Source organism: Eucalyptus grandis, chromosome 2 (assembly GCF_016545825.1).
Source record: "Eucalyptus grandis isolate ANBG69807.140 chromosome 2, ASM1654582v1, whole genome shotgun sequence".
NCBI classification, from domain to species: domain Eukaryota; kingdom Viridiplantae; phylum Streptophyta; class Magnoliopsida; order Myrtales; family Myrtaceae; genus Eucalyptus; species Eucalyptus grandis.
The window spans coordinates 49,110,275-49,128,242 of NC_052613.1; the positions used below are offsets into that span (position 1 = coordinate 49,110,275).

The window sequence follows — 17,968 nt, forward strand, 5'->3', positions numbered from 1 at the left end:
ATTCAAAATTACCTGCCCGGAATTCTAAATCTCTAGACTCTTGACTAGTTTTTATTTTGGATAACTGTTTGCTTTTGTCCATTCTTAACAAGTTTTGTGAGTGTGCTCTCTTGATTACACACTTTATAATATATTAATATTGTTGGTTCATTGGCTCTAACTGAAATGTCTTTGATGAGGTGATTCCGTTGTGTAATTCTTTGTAGGTTGGTGCAACCAATTTCATAGACCCACCAATGGTTCGATTCTTGATTAAATCCATAAAATTGGGGGTGGTTTCCATATATAATTTGGTTTTAAGGTGGGAATTGCCCATCTAAACTATGTCCATCCTTAATATTACCGATGATGAGCGAATTAAGTTATGAGTGTTTTCATCATGACTGCCATGGGCTTGCGGCTACCACCACAATTGCACAATCCTAAGCTTGTATCTTGTGGAGGGCACCAAAAACTCTCTTATGAAAAGCACTATCGTTCTCTCTTGCTTGGAGAGCTTCTCTACCTATGGTGTAGCCATGTCTCTCCCACCTCCTCCTCCATACCCATCATCTTCACCTCCATAAAACCTAGCTAACCTACAAACCACATCCAGATCCCTCGCCAAAGAGAATCCTTTTTACACGTTACATCACCAAACCCTATACCCACCCTTCTCATCGAAACCCTATTTCACTTCCAGCAGAAATCAACTCACCTTGTGATGGAAGGTTTTTCTACAACTACCATTCCATTGTCTAAAACCCCACATCTCCACTCCGCCTTATACCTCCTACAATCTTCTTCCCTCTAAGTTTCTATCATCATTCCGCTAATCCCTAGTTGTATCTACTACCTGTTTGTTCTTTTGTCCAATTGAATATTGGAGCTATCAAAATGGAGAATAGGAAAGCTAATCCTCAACTAGAGCTACTATGCAAGAGACTAGGCGATATGTGGTCAAAAGATGACATTATTGATCTGGAAGAACTGGATACCTTTGAACAAGAAAAGGACTGCAAGTTGATGTTGATCAGTAAGCTGTTCACAAGCCCTTCTATTAATTTTCAAGCATTCTAGAGTACAATGAAAAAAGCCTGGAAATTAGACAATGTCAACATAACCCTGTTGGAACAATGTCACTTTTTGTTCACTTTCAAATCTACTATGGATATTAAAAGAGTGCTTGATGGAGGTCCTTGGTCTTTTGCAAACCATATCCTCTTGCTGAAACCATGGGAACCCAATAAACCTCATCAATGCTATGATTTCACGAAAGGAACCTTCTAGGTGCATCTCTATGGCTTACATGTTGAATGGCGTAATGAAAGAGCTGTAAGAAAGATAGCTAGGGAGTTGGGAAATGTCATAGAAATCAAAATAGAAGCAAAAAACTCTACACCTTTTGCATCTAAAAGAGTGAAAATGGAACTCAACTTGTCTGCAACTTTAAAACAGGGGAGTGTAATCAAACGTGCTGGGATAAACTTTTGGGTCGAGTACAAATATGAGAGGTTGCCCCACTACCGCTATGCATGTGGCAAATTGGGCCACTATACCACCCACTATACTGAAATACAGGTTGATGAAAACAAGATGGACAATCTAAGGTTTGGGTTCTAGCTAAAAGCAGAAGCAAAGGAGTTTAGCCCAATTTGGAAGTTGTTCTATGAAGAGAATTGGGAGAACAAGACAAAAGATGAGATCATACCTGAAACTCAAGTCCTTTCGAACCAAATGAAGATTGTCCAACCAGCATGCCCTCATCCTAACCATAAAGATAGAATTGAGAAGAGAAAGGAGATGGACAGCGAGACCTCAAGCGGTAATGAGGCAAGCAAGTAACCCCCCTTTTACTCCTAACATGGCCAGATAAGGGGAAAGCTCCTATGTCCAATACAGGAAGATCATCTGCAGAAACAAACCAGAAAGCAAAAGGAAAAAGGATAAAATAAGTGCCAAAAAACAGAAAAGATACAACCCTTATGCTTCATAGGTGTTGCAATCCTTAATTGATGAAGATCAGCTCTTAGAAACTCCTGTTAAAGTGGTGAATGGAGAAATTCAATGGGCTTTGGTGGCAAGCCCTAATAAGCCATCGGGGTACCAATGAAAATCTTAAGTTGGAATTGTCAAGGGTTGGGTAATCCCCTGACAATTCATGAACTTAGAGCCCTAGTGGCTCGTGAAAGGCCCAATGTTGTCTTCTTAATGGAGACAAAAAAACAAGGAACAAATGGTGCAAAGGATAAAGAACAGTTTAAATTACCGATTTCTATTTGTAGTGAATCCAGAAGGTTCTGCTGGGGGACTTGCGATTATGTGGAATGAAGACACATCCATAACAGTAGACTATTTTGTTTGATTTTATTAATACAACCTGCAGATGGGAGGCAAACAAAAATATAATGCGACTTACACTAATCCATGCCCCATACACTTTTCAAATGAGAATGAGATTATGGGATGAGTTAAGATATATCAGATCTTGTAACTCCCTCCCCTGGGTGTGTGTAGGTGACTTTAATGACGTACTTTACCACTGGGAGAAAGTTGGAAAACGAATGGCGGAACATTACAGAATGTTGGCTTTTCGAGAGGTACTAAATGATTGCTCATTAATTGATATGGAAGGGAAAGGTTGTGCATTCACATGGTCAAACAATCGAGCAGGAGAGAACTATATTAAAGAACGACTTGACCGGGCTTTATGCAACATGGAGTGGAGAGTTTCTTACCTAGAGGCTGAAGCTTTCACTTTTCCTGCAGTAGGATCTGACCATAGCCCTCTATTGGTATCGCTATCAGCAGAAAAGATGTGGTGCAGGAAGGACTTCAAATATGAAGCATTCTGGACAGAAGACCTGGAATATGAGAACATCATTAAATCAGCCTTGGCAAAATCACATACAGAAAATCACAGTTGGGTACAGAAACAACAAAATATTAAAAGTGTCATACTGGAATGGAGTAAAAAATTCTCAAATGCCCACAAACAGATCAGAAGACTCAAAGATGAGTTAGTATCAATCACCAACAATCAAGCGGCTCATCACGACAGGAAAAAAGTCCAAAGCATCAAACAACAAAATTTAACAACTGTGGAAACGAGAAGAGATGTACCGGGGTATGCGATCAAGGATCATGTGGCTGAAGAGGGGAGATAGAAACACAAGATACTTTCATGCCACAACAATCCAATGTTGACAAAGAAATAAAATTTCCATGCTCCAGCTCCCAAATGACGAGTGGTGCAGAGATACCAAAAAACTAAGGGATAAGTGTTCGGAAGTCCTACAACTTGTCACGAAAGTGCATTTTTCGATCCTAAAACTTGCAAAAAGTACATTTAAGTCCTAAAACTTGTCAAATTGTTTCAAATGAGTCCTAAAATCGACGCCGTTAGCATTTTCCGTTAAAAATGCGACGTGGCATTTTAAATAATTTTTATTTTCCACGTGGATTTTTTTAATGATTTTTTATTCATTTTTTAAAAAATTAGATTTAAAAACTAAAAAAATCAAATTTATTCATTTTATATTATTTTCACAAAAAATTTTTTAAAAAAGTTAAAATATTTATTAAAGAAAAAAATTTCAGCGGTTCCTTCTCCACCGCCGCCGCTGCCGCCGCCCATCGCCGGAGGGCCGGGCCACGGTCGCCGGCCCCGGGCGGGGTGGCCGGGCCTCGCCGGCCCGGGCGCGCGCGGCGACCGTCGCCCGCCCTGGGCGAGGCCTCGTCGGCCCTCGCCGGGGCCGGCGAGGATCGCCATGCGGGCGAGCCTCGTCGGCCCTCGCTCGGGGCCGGCGAGGCTCGCCAGTCGGGCGATCCTCGCCGGCCCCGAGCGAGGGCCGACGAGGCTCGCCCGTGGCGGGCGACGGCGCGCCGGCTCGCCCGGGGCCGGCGAGGCCCGGCCACCCCGCCCAGGGCCGGCGACCGTGGCCCGGCCCCTCCGGCGATGGGGCGGCGGGGGAGAGGAGCCCGCTGAATTTTTTTTTTAACAATTTTAAAAATAATTTTTTTTTTAACTTTCCTTTTTAGTTTTTGTTGAAAATAAGATAAGAATAAATTTAAGTTTTTAGTTTTTAAATTTAATTTTTTAAAAAATGAATAAAAAATTATTTAAAAATCCACGTGGAAAATAAAAATTATTTAAATGCCACGTCAGCATTTTTAACGGAAAATGCTAACGGCGTCGATTTTAGGACTCATTTGAAACAATTTGACAAGTTTTAGGACTTAAATGCACTTTTTGCAAGTTTTATGACTGAAATGCACTTTCGTGACAAGTTGTAGGACTTCTGGAACACTTATCCCAAAAACTAAAAGAGGTAACAATTCAATTCTTCTATGAATTATACAGCACGGTTGGCCCCGCAACTTCTCCCAGTGATAGACCAATGTCCAACAATTGTCCAAAAGGAGATGAATGATGCATAGACAGAAAAAGTAACACTTCAGGAGGTCAAGGAAGCTGTCTTTCAACTATGAGCAACTAAAGCTCCAGGGCCGGACGGTTTAAATGGTCAGTTTTTCCGCCATCATTGGGAAGACATCTAGGAGGACTTATTGAGGTTAGTAGGGGATTTTATGGAGACAAATCAATTCAACCCTAACCTGAATGGAACCCAAATCGTGCTAATTCCAAAGGTCCCAAACCCAGAATCGCTAGATCAATATAGACCAATTAGCCTATGCAATTTTACTTATAAATCATAGCAAAGGTGTTGGCAAATCTCTTAAAACCCATTCTTCCATAATTAATTGAAATGGAACAAAGCGCTTTGGTTAAAGGGTGACAAATCCAGAACAACATCATTATCGTTCAGGAGGTGCTCCACCAGCTAAGAATAAGGAAAAGAAAGAAAAAATTTCAAGCTTTATTGAAGCTCGACATGAAGAAGGCATACGACATAATTGAATGGGACTTCTTAAAGGCTTGTATGTTGAAGATGGGGTTCTATTAGAAGTGGGTCTCATGGATCATGCATTGTGTGACTTCAATCTCATTTAGTGTAAAGTTTAATGGAGAATAATTACCTGATTTTTTCAGCCATCAAGGGCCTTCGTCAAGTTGATCCACTCTCACCTTACCTATTTATACTAGCAGCAAATGTCTTATCTCTTATGATGAAAAAAACAGTTGGGCAAGGAAGAGTGAAAGGCATAAAACTAAACAGCAATTGTCCAACTCTATCTCATCTTTTATTTGCGGATGACTCGATATTTTTTCTGGATGGAAAGGTGAAGGAGTGCCAAAATTTAGCCACTATTCTAAACCAATATTGCATGGCTACAGGTCAAGCAATCAATTTGAACAAGTCTAAAATATATTTTAGCTCGAGTTGTCCTCAAAATTTAAGGAGAAACATGGCAGGGGAATTGAGAGTACCGGAGATCGATAAAACAGGAAAATACCTAGGGATTCTGTTGGGTTGGAGAGCTTCTAAAAAGCAAATGTTTGCTTGGATATTGGCTAGAGTGAATATGAAGCTAGCAGGTTGGAAGGAAAAGTTGCTCTCCAAAGCTGGGAAAAAAATCCTTTTGAAAACGGTTATTCAAGCGTTACCTTAATATGCGATGTCCATATTTAAGATCCCAATCTCCATATGCAGAGCTATAGAGCAAAAAATTGCTTCCTTTTGGTGGAAAAACACTGAATCCAAGACTGGAATTCACTGGAAAAGCTAGAATGTGCTGAAAATGAGGAAGAACCAGGGAGGAATGGGCTTTCGTGACCTAATCACGTTCAATAAAGCAATGCTAGGAAGACAAGCTTGGCATTTGATGGAAAACCCTTCGTCTTTATGGAGTAAACTATTTAAGGGTCTCTACTTTCCTTCTACAAAATTCTATCATGCCAAACTAGGCCATCGAGCATCATAGGGATGGAGAAGTCTACTAAATGGCCGAGATGCTATCTCAGATTCAACATTATGGACAGTAGGTAACGGAGAATCAATTAAAATACATGAGGACCGATGGCTAAAGCGAGGCATAGTCCCCGGCCCAGTTAATCATGACGATCCCCTATTAGTAGCCGAGCTCATAGATGCAAACAATGCAACATGGAAGGAAGAAAGCATCCAAAACTTGTTTGAAGATAAGATTGCAAGCGAGATATTAGACATCCCCTTACCATCAGACAGAAGAGCAAGACAAATGCATTTGGATGGCAACTAAATCAGGCAATTATTCATAAAAAGTGGGTACAATCAACTTAGAAACTTAGAAGACCACTCAGCCCACAAATCCCCTTCAACCTCATATCAAAAACCCAAAGAATTGTGGAGCAAAATATGGAACCTACGCACCCTCCCTAAATTTAAAGTGTTCATGTGGAATTTGTGTCAAAATGCCCTCCCCACAAAAGAAAATCTAGCCAAGAGAAGAATCTTACCAAAGCCGTGGTGTCCCCTGTGCAAGGCGTCTCCCGAAACAGCAGAACACGTTTTTTTACTCTCCTCCTGGACCAGCGAAATATGGTCACATAATTTCCTCCAGATACAAATACAAAGCACAGAAGTAAAAAGTAGGGATCGATGGTTTTTGGAGTTTAAAAGCTCCCTGCCTCAAGCCCCCCAACTAGAAACAATAGCCGAAGCCCTCTGGCTCATTTGGACACAGAGGAACGCGGTCGTTTTTCGAGCAAGGCAGCAAGATCCGCAAGGGCTAATGGCAAATCTGGTCCTATCACAGCAAAATCTAACAAATCAGAGCACCTCTCGACTGAAAAATCTTGACCAGACTCCTTCACATCAGCAAAAAACCATAAGAACAAACGCAGAACCTGCATGTTGGAGACCGCCAGACCCGGGATGGGTGAAAATCAACGTCGACGGAGCTTTTACGCCAAGGACTAACGATGGATCTGTTGCAGGGGTGTGCAAGGACGAGAACGGCATGTTGCTTGACGGTTTCGCTCGCTCGGTCAAAGTGCAATCTCCCATGCATGCAGAAACCCTAGGGGTATGTGAGGGTATGGAACTGGCAGCAAAGTGGAGGAAGAAAGAAGGGTCACGTGGGGTAGTTGTAGTATCTAACTGTTCCACATTAATTCGGACAATCTTAGGGATAGTCCCCCTTGGGAAGTCAACTACGTTGTTCAGATGGGCCGGGCCGTGATAAACTCTAATCCAGGTTTAAATCTTATCCATGAGCCGAGAGAGTTAAATAAAACCGCAGATTGGGTTACAAAAACTCAGCTCCGCCAATCTCTACCTCGGAATTGGATATCCCGCCCCCCTCAGTCCCTTTTGGGTGTTCTTTGTTTTGAAGCCCATTTGGGTTGTCCCTCTACTATTACTACTTGAAATGAAAAGAGGACTATTTTGACCCAAAAAAAAAAAAAACTCGTATCTTGTGGGCAAGGCCGTATGAACTCAAAGCTTGCGATTACCATGGCCTAGATTTGACTGCTCAAGCTCAAGCTCAAGCTCACAATCCTGAGCGCCCGAGCTTGAGATTTGGCTCGCAGCCATGAGAGAGCTTGGGTGGTCAAGACGGGTCGTGAGCTCAAGGTAATGGGGGCTTTTAACTCGCAATGATGGCCGCTTGGGCTTCTAAGTCGCAGCCATGGCCGAGTGCGGAGGGTGGTTATGAGTAGCTATTTTATGAATTACATCGTTTAGGATTTTTCTTGGATTTTGTAGAATTTGACAAAGAAGGAGAGGAAGTAGTCGAAATGTAGATACATTTTAGGATTAATATCACAAAAAATCATAATTTGGTATAGTTGTAATAAATTTACTCTCCATCAATTTCTACTAAATTTTACTATTAAATTGTTAAATTTGATGACAAATATAATAGTTTGGGGTTTTTATATTTATACTAGTTTGGAGTTTTTGGTCGATTAAGAAATTGGTTTGGAATGAATTTGTCATGAATATACTAATTTTGGATTTTTCGTGATATTACTCCTATATTATAAATGACAAGTGTGTAAATTAGTTTCTTTTTTGACATTGCATTTAATAAGAATGCTAAAACGAATAAGCTCAATATCATGAGAAATTTTATAGGATCATTCTCAATTATTTTAAAAACTTAAGTTATTAAGGGTACATTTGGTAACGCTCTGGTTTCTTTGTCTTCTTTTTTGTTTTTTTTTCCCTGAAACAAAAATATAATAATAACAAATTTAGAACAAAAATAAAAAAACAACAAAAAAAATGCTTATTTGTTCTTGGGAATAACTCAAGTAACTATTATTTTCATTTTTCTATTCTTTCTTTTTCCTTCCTCCTCTTCTTCCTCTAGCGAATTGCCGACCTTGATGATGGTTGACAACCTGCCAAATGAGACCTATTGAGCTCACCGACCACTAGTGAGGGCTTGGGAGGTTGGTGTCGCCTGGGTGCGTGAGGCCAACCTCTTGGTGGTCGGGCAAGGTCGAGCCTCGTGGTAGCCGAGCAAGGTCCAGCCTCGGCAGTTCTCACGTAGCTAGTCGCTAGCCGATCACAATTAGACTAGCAATCGATTAGAGGAAGAAGAAGAAAAAGAAAAAAAGAAAAGAAAAATATAATAAAATTATCAATAAATTAAAAGAAAGTTTAAGTCATAAAAATATTTGGGATCATACTATATGCATTTCTATTTCAGAATTAAAATTTTTGTTTAGTCATCAAATGTTTTCAAATACTTATAAATTTGTCCTATGAATAGAAAAAAAAAAAATTATTTATGAATAGAAATTATTCCTGAGGACGAAAATATTATTATATACACCTTAAATAAAGACGTGATATATTATAATAATTGCGGTTTTCTATTCCTCCTAATTTCTATCGATTTCTTACCAAACGGGGACCATCTCTATACTTCCTCGAGAGGACAAGTCTTTCAAGAGACGACGTGTAGCCGGCCGCCCATCCTCGTCAATTCCACGTAAACGCTCGCATCCGATGAAACCTATAAAAAAATGAGCACGACCCATCATCATCATCATTCCTAGAAGCCACCCCGACCATCCTCGCCTCCCCCAGACAGTCCCCAGAAATCATCATCAGTTCCGGCGGCCGTCAATCCCTACCCTTCAATCGCCCGCCCGCTCCCGCTCCCGCTCCGCCTCCCCTCCCCTCTTGCATCGATCTGTCCTGGTGGGTTACCGCTGGCTCGACGTCTCGCGTGTTGTTGTGTCTGTTTGCTTTGTGAATTTTGTGCGCTTCGCAGTTTCTAGGATTTGCGGGGAAAGTCCTATTTTCGATCGACAGCTACAGGGGTTTCGATTTGGGTTTGTCTTGTTTCGTTTGCTTTCGATTAAAGATCCGATCTTTCGTGGTGCTGCGGGGGATTGTTCGATGTTTGGTCTGTTTTTTTTGGTTTGTTTTGTTTTCTTGGTTCTGTTGTTATGTCATCTGAGGGAGTCGCTATGTGCTTTAAGCTTCGTTTCTTTCTGCCTCGCATCGTTTGAGATCTGTGTTGACGTTGGTGTATGTGGGTGGCTCTGGGGAAATCTTTATGCGTGTCCGGTGGCTTCGAGGATTTGTCCGGCCTTGGAAAGGATTGACCTTGGAGAGCTTTATTGGTTCTTTGTTGGTTGAAACTGGAAATTCGACCTCGACTCACAAGCATTAGAAACTCTCTTTTCGTAGTTAAACACCACGGTCTTAATATTCGATGGAGCTGAGATTAGTATACGAGATATAGATCGAATCTGCAGTTATCAGTGTTCCGTTCTTCGCTGTAATCAGGGCGTACAAATGTACAGTTTCTTTTCTTTTTCCATGTTATGTGTCCTTGGGAGTGGTGTTCTAACATTTTCATTCTATTGCCTGCTCTTTCCTTGTGATTTCCTCCCCATAACATCTTCCATTCAGCTGGTATCTTGTATTGCACATACTTTATCCTTGCTTTGTTTATTCGACTGTTGTGCGGTCTCTGAAGCTATTTAGACACAGTTTTCTAATGACCATTCGAAAATAGTTGGAGATGCTTTACGGGAATTATCAATCTTTTTGGCCACTGGAAATTAATTGAGGTTGATCGATAAGATTTTGAAAGTTGTAATATCTCGCCTTGTAATATAAAAGTTAGCTGTGGCTGAAATTAAGAACAGTCTTCTGTTTTTTAGTCCTCTGCATCTTGGAAGTTAGAATTTCGCTCGATCCATTCTTTTGGTCCAATACTTGAGTAATGCTCCATTTCTTTGATCAGAAAAGACTCAATGATCTAATGGAGTCAAAAGGTGGCAAGAAGATGTCTAGTAGTAAACCTTCATTCTATGAAGCCCCTCTTGGTTACCGCATTGAAGACGTCAGACCCAACGGTGGCATCAAGAAGTTCCGATCAGCTGCTTACTCCAACGTATGTTCTTATTCAATTGCAAACGCATGGGTCAGCAGCATTTACAATTGTGAAGAGCCTTACATTAATTTCAACTATTTTTGGGGCTTTGTTCATCATTAATTTTTTGTTAATTGATACAGAACGTTGACAGACATGTCATTTTCTTCTCCATGCAGTGTGTGCGCAAACCATCCTGACATCCCCCATTTGGCATCTCGATTCTTGACCACTTGAGGTGGTCAATTTTCTGGTCTCGAAATAATTTCATTTTTTTCTCCTCCTCCAAGAAAAAGTCTTTCTGTTCCTCTCTCCCTCCTTTCTGCAACTTCAATCTCTCTGCAAGCTGGGAATCCTTGTTACAGCAATGGATCTTGAAGTTTCTGCAATTGGCTTTGAAGGTTATGAAAAGAGGCTAGAAATATCATTTTACGAGCCTGGACTTTTTGGTGATCCAGATGGGAGAGGTCTCCGGTCGCTCTCTAGGGCTCAGTTGGACGAGATTATAAAACCAGCTGAATGTACCATAGTCTCGTCGCTCTCTAATGACCATGTCGATTCCTATGTGCTGTCAGAGTCTAGCCTCTTCGTCTACCCCTATAAGATTGTCATTAAAACCTGTGGCACGACAAGGCTACTTAAGTCCATTCCACCCATCTTGAATTTGGCAGGCTCTCTTTCCCTTACTGTAAGATCTGCAAAGTACACTCGCGGTTGTTTTCTATGCCCTGGAGCTCAGCCATACCCTCACCGTAACTTCAGCGAAGAAGTTTATGTCCTTGACCGTTATTTTGGAAATCTTGGCTCAGGAAGAAAGGCCTATCTTTTGGGTGGATCCAACAAAACCAAAAGATGGCACGTGTATTCTGCTTCTGCAGATGAAGTCGAGTCTGTTTCCCCTGTTTACACTATGGAGATATGCATGACCGGTTTAAACAAGGAGTCGTCTTCTGTGTTCTTCAAATTCCAATCGGGCAGTGCAGCTGCTATGACCATCAATTCTGGAATCAGAAAGATTCTTCCCAATTCCGAGATTTGTGCTTTTGGATTCGAACCTTGTGGTTATTCCATGAATGCTATTGAAGGCTCTGCAACGTCCACCATTCATGTCACCCCAGAAGACGGATTTAGCTATGCCAGCTTTGAGGCAGTGGGATATGACCCAAAGGATATCAATTACAACCAGTTGATTGGGAGGGTACTGGCTTGTTTCCGACCAAAGGAGTTCTCCGTGGCAGTGCATGCCAACGTTGCAGCTAAGTCACTTGAGCAAAACTGTTCTCTGAATGTTAAGGGGTACTGCAGTGGAGAGCGGTGCCTTGAAGAGCTTGGAGCAGGCGGTTCCATCATGTACCAGAGGTTTGTGATGTCTGGTCGCTCCGCGCGGCCTACTATGTTGATTTCTAAAATCTGAACGCTGCTGGAGGGAGGGACGGGGGATGGTTCCTGTTCAATTTTACGTTTGCATTTCTTAGTCGAATAAAGTCACTTCATACATGTCAATCCTACCGGATATGTCGATGTTGCTGTGTTGCTCATCATACTTCTCTTTCATTTGCTGGAATATTATGGACAAAATTTAGCAATTTGGTATGTTGGTGTAGAAGGAAACGGAGATGCTATCTATCCTGTTGCCTCCGGTTTGACTTTTGAAACATGTGTTTGTCACGGGCCAAAAGGTTCCTGGCTGTGGAATGGTCAGTGTGGCACCTAATGAATGGACAACATTGGGCTAGCCTTTCTTCTAGCCTTTCTTCTATAGTTCAATGGAACAATATGGCAAATAAATTCCTCATATCAAATCGTATAATGTCTGACTTAGCTTGAGCATCAAGTTTATCTAGCAAGACGGCATATCACTTTAGGCTCAATAATCGATTTTTGCCTGTCATGGTATAATCAAAAGAGCAATATTAGCTCACGATCAATTTGTGTATAGGAGATCAATCTTGCTTTCAGAGCTTTGTAGAGATTTATCTTTCCTATCTTAAAACCCCTAACATCAATAGACAATTCATTCCTTATACATAATTCATTTTTCACTTGATAATCCCAAGCTCCACTCACAAAGGTTCATGAGTACTGGAGAATCACCAACCTTGATAGTACTATGTAGTCACTTCCCGTGTTTCCAACCATTGATGCATCATTTTGGATCATATATCGAATGACAACGCTCACCCGACAAAATAGACTGATCCATTGAAAGCTTTTTTTTTACCATAGCTATTCAAGCCCCTTTGGTCACTTGCACTTTCCCTAGCAAGTGTGATATTTTTTGCCAACTACACCTTTTTAGCAGTACCTTATTTTGCCTACCGAGCCTTTCTTGATCTTAGTAGATCAATGGAGATTTCTTTTTTTCTTTTTCTTTTTTTGTTGAAAACAAGGCAACATACCTTTTCTAGAGATTTACCAATTGATTCAAGAACATTTTTCGAATTTTGTGAGAAATCGTTTATTTCCTATGTCCTCATTGTCATCTCAGAAGCTCTTTAAGAGCCGCCCTTCATCCAAGTACATTTTGCCCCGGTCATTCATTCTCTGCCCCTTGTGGGACCAAGTAGACTAGATTTTCACCGATTCAACTTACTTATTAGAGGAATCCTACTCTGATACCATCTGTCACAAGCAAGGCAATAACTCATATGATGCCTATGGAGCGGATAACACAAAGTCAACTTTCCTTCTATAGTTGTTCTAGAGAACAACACGGCGGATAACTTCCTCAGGTTAGATTGTACCATGCCTAGCTTAGCTTGGGTGTTTAGTCCATCGAGCGAGATGACAAATCACTTCACTTTAAGCTTAACAACTGGTTTCGGACGCCCAACTAGTTTGTGCATGGAAGACCAACTCCACTGTTAGAACTCTATAGAGATGTATTATTTCTATCCTAAAACTCTTAACATCAATTGTCCTCCATCCTGATACTACTCTCACGGACCTATTGTATAAATCTTCTCCACATCACTTACTCTTTAGTCAATAACACCAAGCTCCATTCCCAAAGATTCACGAGTACAAGAGAGTTACATACCGTGATACATTTGCTATGGGCAATTCATTGATGATCCTCTTGATGGTGGCGTGTACTAGACGGGACTTCATTGCGCTAAGTCGGTGTGAAGCTTTTTCGTGCTTTTTCTTTTCTACTAAGCCAAAAAAACATATCCATAATCTAGCAAAGATGGCGTACGTAGTAAATTGCCATAGAGCAGAGTGCTTAAACCACACTGCCCTAGTTGAGCCGAAGCTAAGAAGGAATTACAGGCCACAAGATAAGCCAGCATGCCTTGAGTCGTCAAGCCAAAAGGTAAAGGATCCAAAGTCTCCTAATAAAGCCTTTTTCGTTTGGTTGGGCCTACCACAGAGGAGGAGAGAGTATTCCAGAAGAGGCCCAAATTGCTGAATGGGAACTCTATAACATAAAAACATCTCATGAGGACACATTGTGTGGTTTTTCCGACAATTTACTCTCTGAAATCGAAATTTCTAGCTAGGTCCGGTGTAACTCACTTGCAAGTCCTGGAGATCGACCTTGGGTCTTGATTCTTCTCTTGATCTCTTCAGTCATTATGGTTGATCGCACCGCGATGCCATAGATAATAAGGTTCGATGCCTAAAATTTTTATTTCAATGGTCTTGGGACAATTATCATTTCCCACGTAACTCTAATTTCGTGGCCTGGAATGGCATCAACACAATCTAATAATTATAGGCGGCCAATCAAATTCTTCATTCTAGGAACAGATTCCAGCGGTTAGTTACAAGAATAATTTGTCGGGCCGTGGAGGTCAAATTGTGGCTATAGTTTAGTGGTTAGAATTCTACGTTGTGGCCGTAGAGACCTGGGCTCGAATCCCAGCAGCCACACCAAGGCTATGGTTTTGTCCTTTTTCTCCCGCCTTTTAAGTTTTTAACTGCCCTCTCCTCTTTTTGTCCCCCCCTTAACTCGGGCTAATTTTTTTTTTAAGGAAACAGAAATCGTTCAAAGGAGACAAAGCACGGCCAACACGCAAGCGGCCGTAAAAAGAGGCTCTGGTCAACCCCAATTCAACCCACTTTTTAACCTTTTTGACTTCCTTTTTTAAGGGGGGCTCCCAGACTGATGGGCAATCAGAGCACAATCTAAAGTTGCAAAAGGAAAGGTCGGGACATGTTTGTAATGGAATTGAATCAGGGAAAAGGTTGAAATGGACAAGTGGGATGGGCTGAAAAGAGGCGCATCCCCCCACCCTCAACCCCCACGTCCCCTTTGCTTGATATCTAAGGGGGAATAAGGAATCAAATAATTGATGAGGATCCTGATCTCATTGGCTTTGGCTGTTGAAGATATATATTCCCTCTATCTCTTAAATTTGTATATAGTAATTCAGATCACTTTACATGTTTAAATTACTCGCATGGCCCCAATTGCAGCCCCAGTAAGTGCTTCTGAGCTGAGGAAAAAGAAGTTGGCCCTCCACTTCTTTATCTCTTTGGTACTTCCTTTTACTATAATAATGCCGGGCACTAACGATGGACACTGATTTACGAGGTCAACCCGATTAATCCGTTAGTTTTATCGCGAAAGAAAACATACAATGTCTAACTTTTTTGCAATGCTTGAATGTGAAGGAAACAAGCTAAGAAAGAGATGTGTGTTGTTCACATTGATAGATAGCATTTAGCCTATTGTAATGTATATGGACTATATACCATCAAAATTCAGCACTTAGACGGAAAAAATCTCTAGACTTTCTTTGGTTCATAAGCATGTCAGGGGAATTGTGTAAAAAGTTATAAATCTATTACACATTAGCCAATTCAAGCCTAAATCTTTCCATTTTTCCAATTGAATTATAAACATTTCATATTTTGTTAATTGAGTCAATATGATCAAGTTTAATAAAAAAAAATCACTGATGTAAATTCTGGTAATGCCATATAAGATAATCGGTGGACAATTTATTTATTTTTATAATTATCATTTTTTTTTCTTTTTACTTTTCTTTTATCAAGTTAGGCAAGCTTGGCCAACCATCGATCAATGCATACTTTTCCTTTCACGTAGTAGTGATGTCAGAGAATTGATTCTTTAGGCAATGGGGGATGAATGGGCAAGAGTACTCTCATGTCCTTTTTTATGTAAGTTTTAGGGGAAAAAAATAATAAAGTCAGAAATTATAATAATCGTATATGTTATCGCTGGTCGTCTTACGTAACACTACCGGCGTTCACATTATTAAGTTCTAGTTAAAATTAGCTAAATGAACTTAATTGACAAAATGTAAAAAAGTTTGGAATTTGATTAGCAAAATTAAAAAGTTTATAAGTGAGCTGACCAAATGTGATAAGTTTAAGACCTTTTAGATAACTTTTTCCAAATATTGTTGATTGAAGTCCACCACCGTGAGTGGACAGGCTCCGCTCGAGCGCAATCGCATACTTCCAATCGCTTTCTCTCCCCTCTTCACTTCCACGGGTAACTTCCAATATAGGAATCTCAAGTAAAAAAAAAAAATCAGGGCCATCAGAAGTTTTTTCTCCAGAACGATGATCCTTTGGGTCTACCTGCCCGTAAATGATGATCATTTGTACGTGTCGGACTAACTTCAGTTTGACCTAATGATTACCTGTTCCGTCCAAGGAAGGGCATCAGAACGTGGAGTCAACGGCGACATCTAGTGCCCGGTGATGATGATGACGATGATTACGGCGATGCATGGGATCTGCACTGCACGTGCATTCCCGTACACTGAGCTCCTCAAGATCGTTGCCTCTCTTTGAAAGGAGAGGGCCCCCTGCAAAATCATATTCATGTGCACAGACACTTCTTCCACCCACGTGCCATCGCTTCCATGATTATATATTGTAGTTCCATTGAACCCATCACGAGGGTTTGACATAGTGATGAAGGTGCTCCAGCATTCTCTGACGGCGAGAGGATTCGAATTTGACCGTCGCCATTGCCATGGCCGTCACTCTTTCCGTTAAAGCCATTCTAAAGAGAGCCACTGACTTATATGATTCGATAGATACATCATTTCCTTTAAAATCATGGCTTCAAGTTCAATTGCCACACCCTTTTGTCGGTTTATCGAGATGATGCCCAATACTTATCCATGTGTGCTTGCATAATGCTAGAATGTGTAGTGAGCATTCGCGTGTTTCTACCTATGGCTCATCAAACATTGCTAAAGATGGAATCTTGCAGGAGCCTTTTTGGTTTTTTATTTTAATCGTGTGCGGTTCCCTCTGATGTAAGGACACCATTAAGTCAGTCAATTACAGACACTTTTTTATTTGGGTTTCTCAACTTTATCTCAGCACACTAAAATTCAAAACCGAGCTTGTTCACTCACGCCATCAGCGATTATGGCGGTCAACGCGATTGTTCCAATTACGTACTTTGTTTCCATGGAGAGTCACCTACCTGAAGAATTGACTCGAAACTTTTTTCAGGACCCTATCTTGCATGAGAGGGGGCTTTGAGAAAGCTCTTTGCCTTTTTGAAAATTTCCCACCTCCTTTGCTTTTGAATAAGTTAAAATGCATTATTAGTTGGACAACCTCGCCGTCGGATCATCTGAGGGGACGTCGGATGTGCGTTAGGATAGAATCCGTAATGCCATCCAACCAGGATTAATCTCAGTGGGAAGGTGAAAAGAAGAGAAAAAAGGGGTTTGAAATAATTGAGGAGACAGAGATCTCACGAGGGGCCATTGCCCCACCAATCTCAAGCTACTATGTCTCGAGATTCTCAACCTTTTTCACCTAATTATCTTTGCACTATAGTGTCATGACCCGATAATGTTGGATTCCTGATAGTCACAGCAGTAGCCTTTATCATTTGCCTGTACAATCAGCGGGTCATCAGATTATGTGGACACTCTGGATCGGAATGATCTCAAATCATGTAAATTTCATATGGGACAAACCCTCTAATGATCGAGATTGGTCTAAACTATCTCTATTATTGTATCATTCACTTTAAACATCTGATTTTTACTTAGCATAATCATTCATTTGGTCCTTTACAGTGGCTATATTAAGATTAATCTTCATTGAAAAGTCCTTAAAAAGATAAGGAGGACAAAGAAAGCAACACGACGGAGATAGGAAAATTCTAGGCATTTCCTTTTGAGGTAACAGACCAATCGTTTGTTGGCTTCCTATTCACTAAACCTAGTTGAAAGGTCGAGAAATAAGACTTTATTGTTTGTGTTGTGTTAGAGGGTCTATCCCCAATTGGAGTGCTTTCTCTAACTGATTGATGCCATTGAATATATTGAAAGGCTCAAAAAAATTTTTTTTTTTTTTTGGGTCGAAGCTCGGGAGTCTAAGTGAATCAATTGAAAATTCTTGAATGACATTAAACACAGAGCAAACAGTCAGAGACTAAATTGAATTAACTGAAGTGCAAGTAAGACGTCGGATGCATTTGGACAAAAGTTTAGAGACTAAGGGTGCTGTTATAATTGATCAAAGACCCTTATTTTTTCGTTCTCCCAGGGATAGATTCAAAGCCACCTAAAACGGCTTGATATTTCCACGTTCCACCTGCTTTACAGTACCGTATTCTCTGATGGAACGACGCCTTTTGTAAACATATGCATGATTGGAGGAATTTCTTCCTGTATCCATCTTTTGAGAGATTATCTAGATTTTGTTTAATTGTAGTGTAGCTTTTTATTGATATATTCTCTCTCTTTTGCTT

General features: G+C 40.8%; 1 protein-coding gene and 1 non-coding gene across 3 annotated transcripts; both read left to right on the forward strand.

Annotated features, from left to right (window-relative positions):
- The first annotated feature begins 8,902 nt into the window (after positions 1-8,902).
- Positions 8,903-12,027, forward strand: LOC104435580 (S-adenosylmethionine decarboxylase proenzyme). 2 transcript variants are annotated; one of them, XM_010048303.3, is made up of 3 exons: positions 8,903-9,080; positions 10,138-10,287; positions 10,446-12,027. In XM_010048303.3, exon 3 carries the CDS (start codon positions 10,634-10,636, stop codon positions 11,678-11,680), a length of 1,047 nt encoding a protein of 348 aa, XP_010046605.3. In that variant the 5' UTR covers positions 8,903-9,080; positions 10,138-10,287; positions 10,446-10,633; the 3' UTR covers positions 11,681-12,027. The 2 variants fall into 2 exon arrangements, with proteins under 2 accessions (XP_010046605.3, XP_018724583.2); XM_018869038.2 differs by having other exon boundaries at positions 10,143-10,287.
- Positions 12,028-14,070: 2,043 nt separating this feature from the next.
- TRNAH-GUG lies at positions 14,071-14,142 on the forward strand. The gene has a single exon. It is a non-coding gene; the product is annotated as a tRNA-His (tRNA).
- The last annotated feature ends 3,826 nt before the right edge of the window (positions 14,143-17,968 follow it).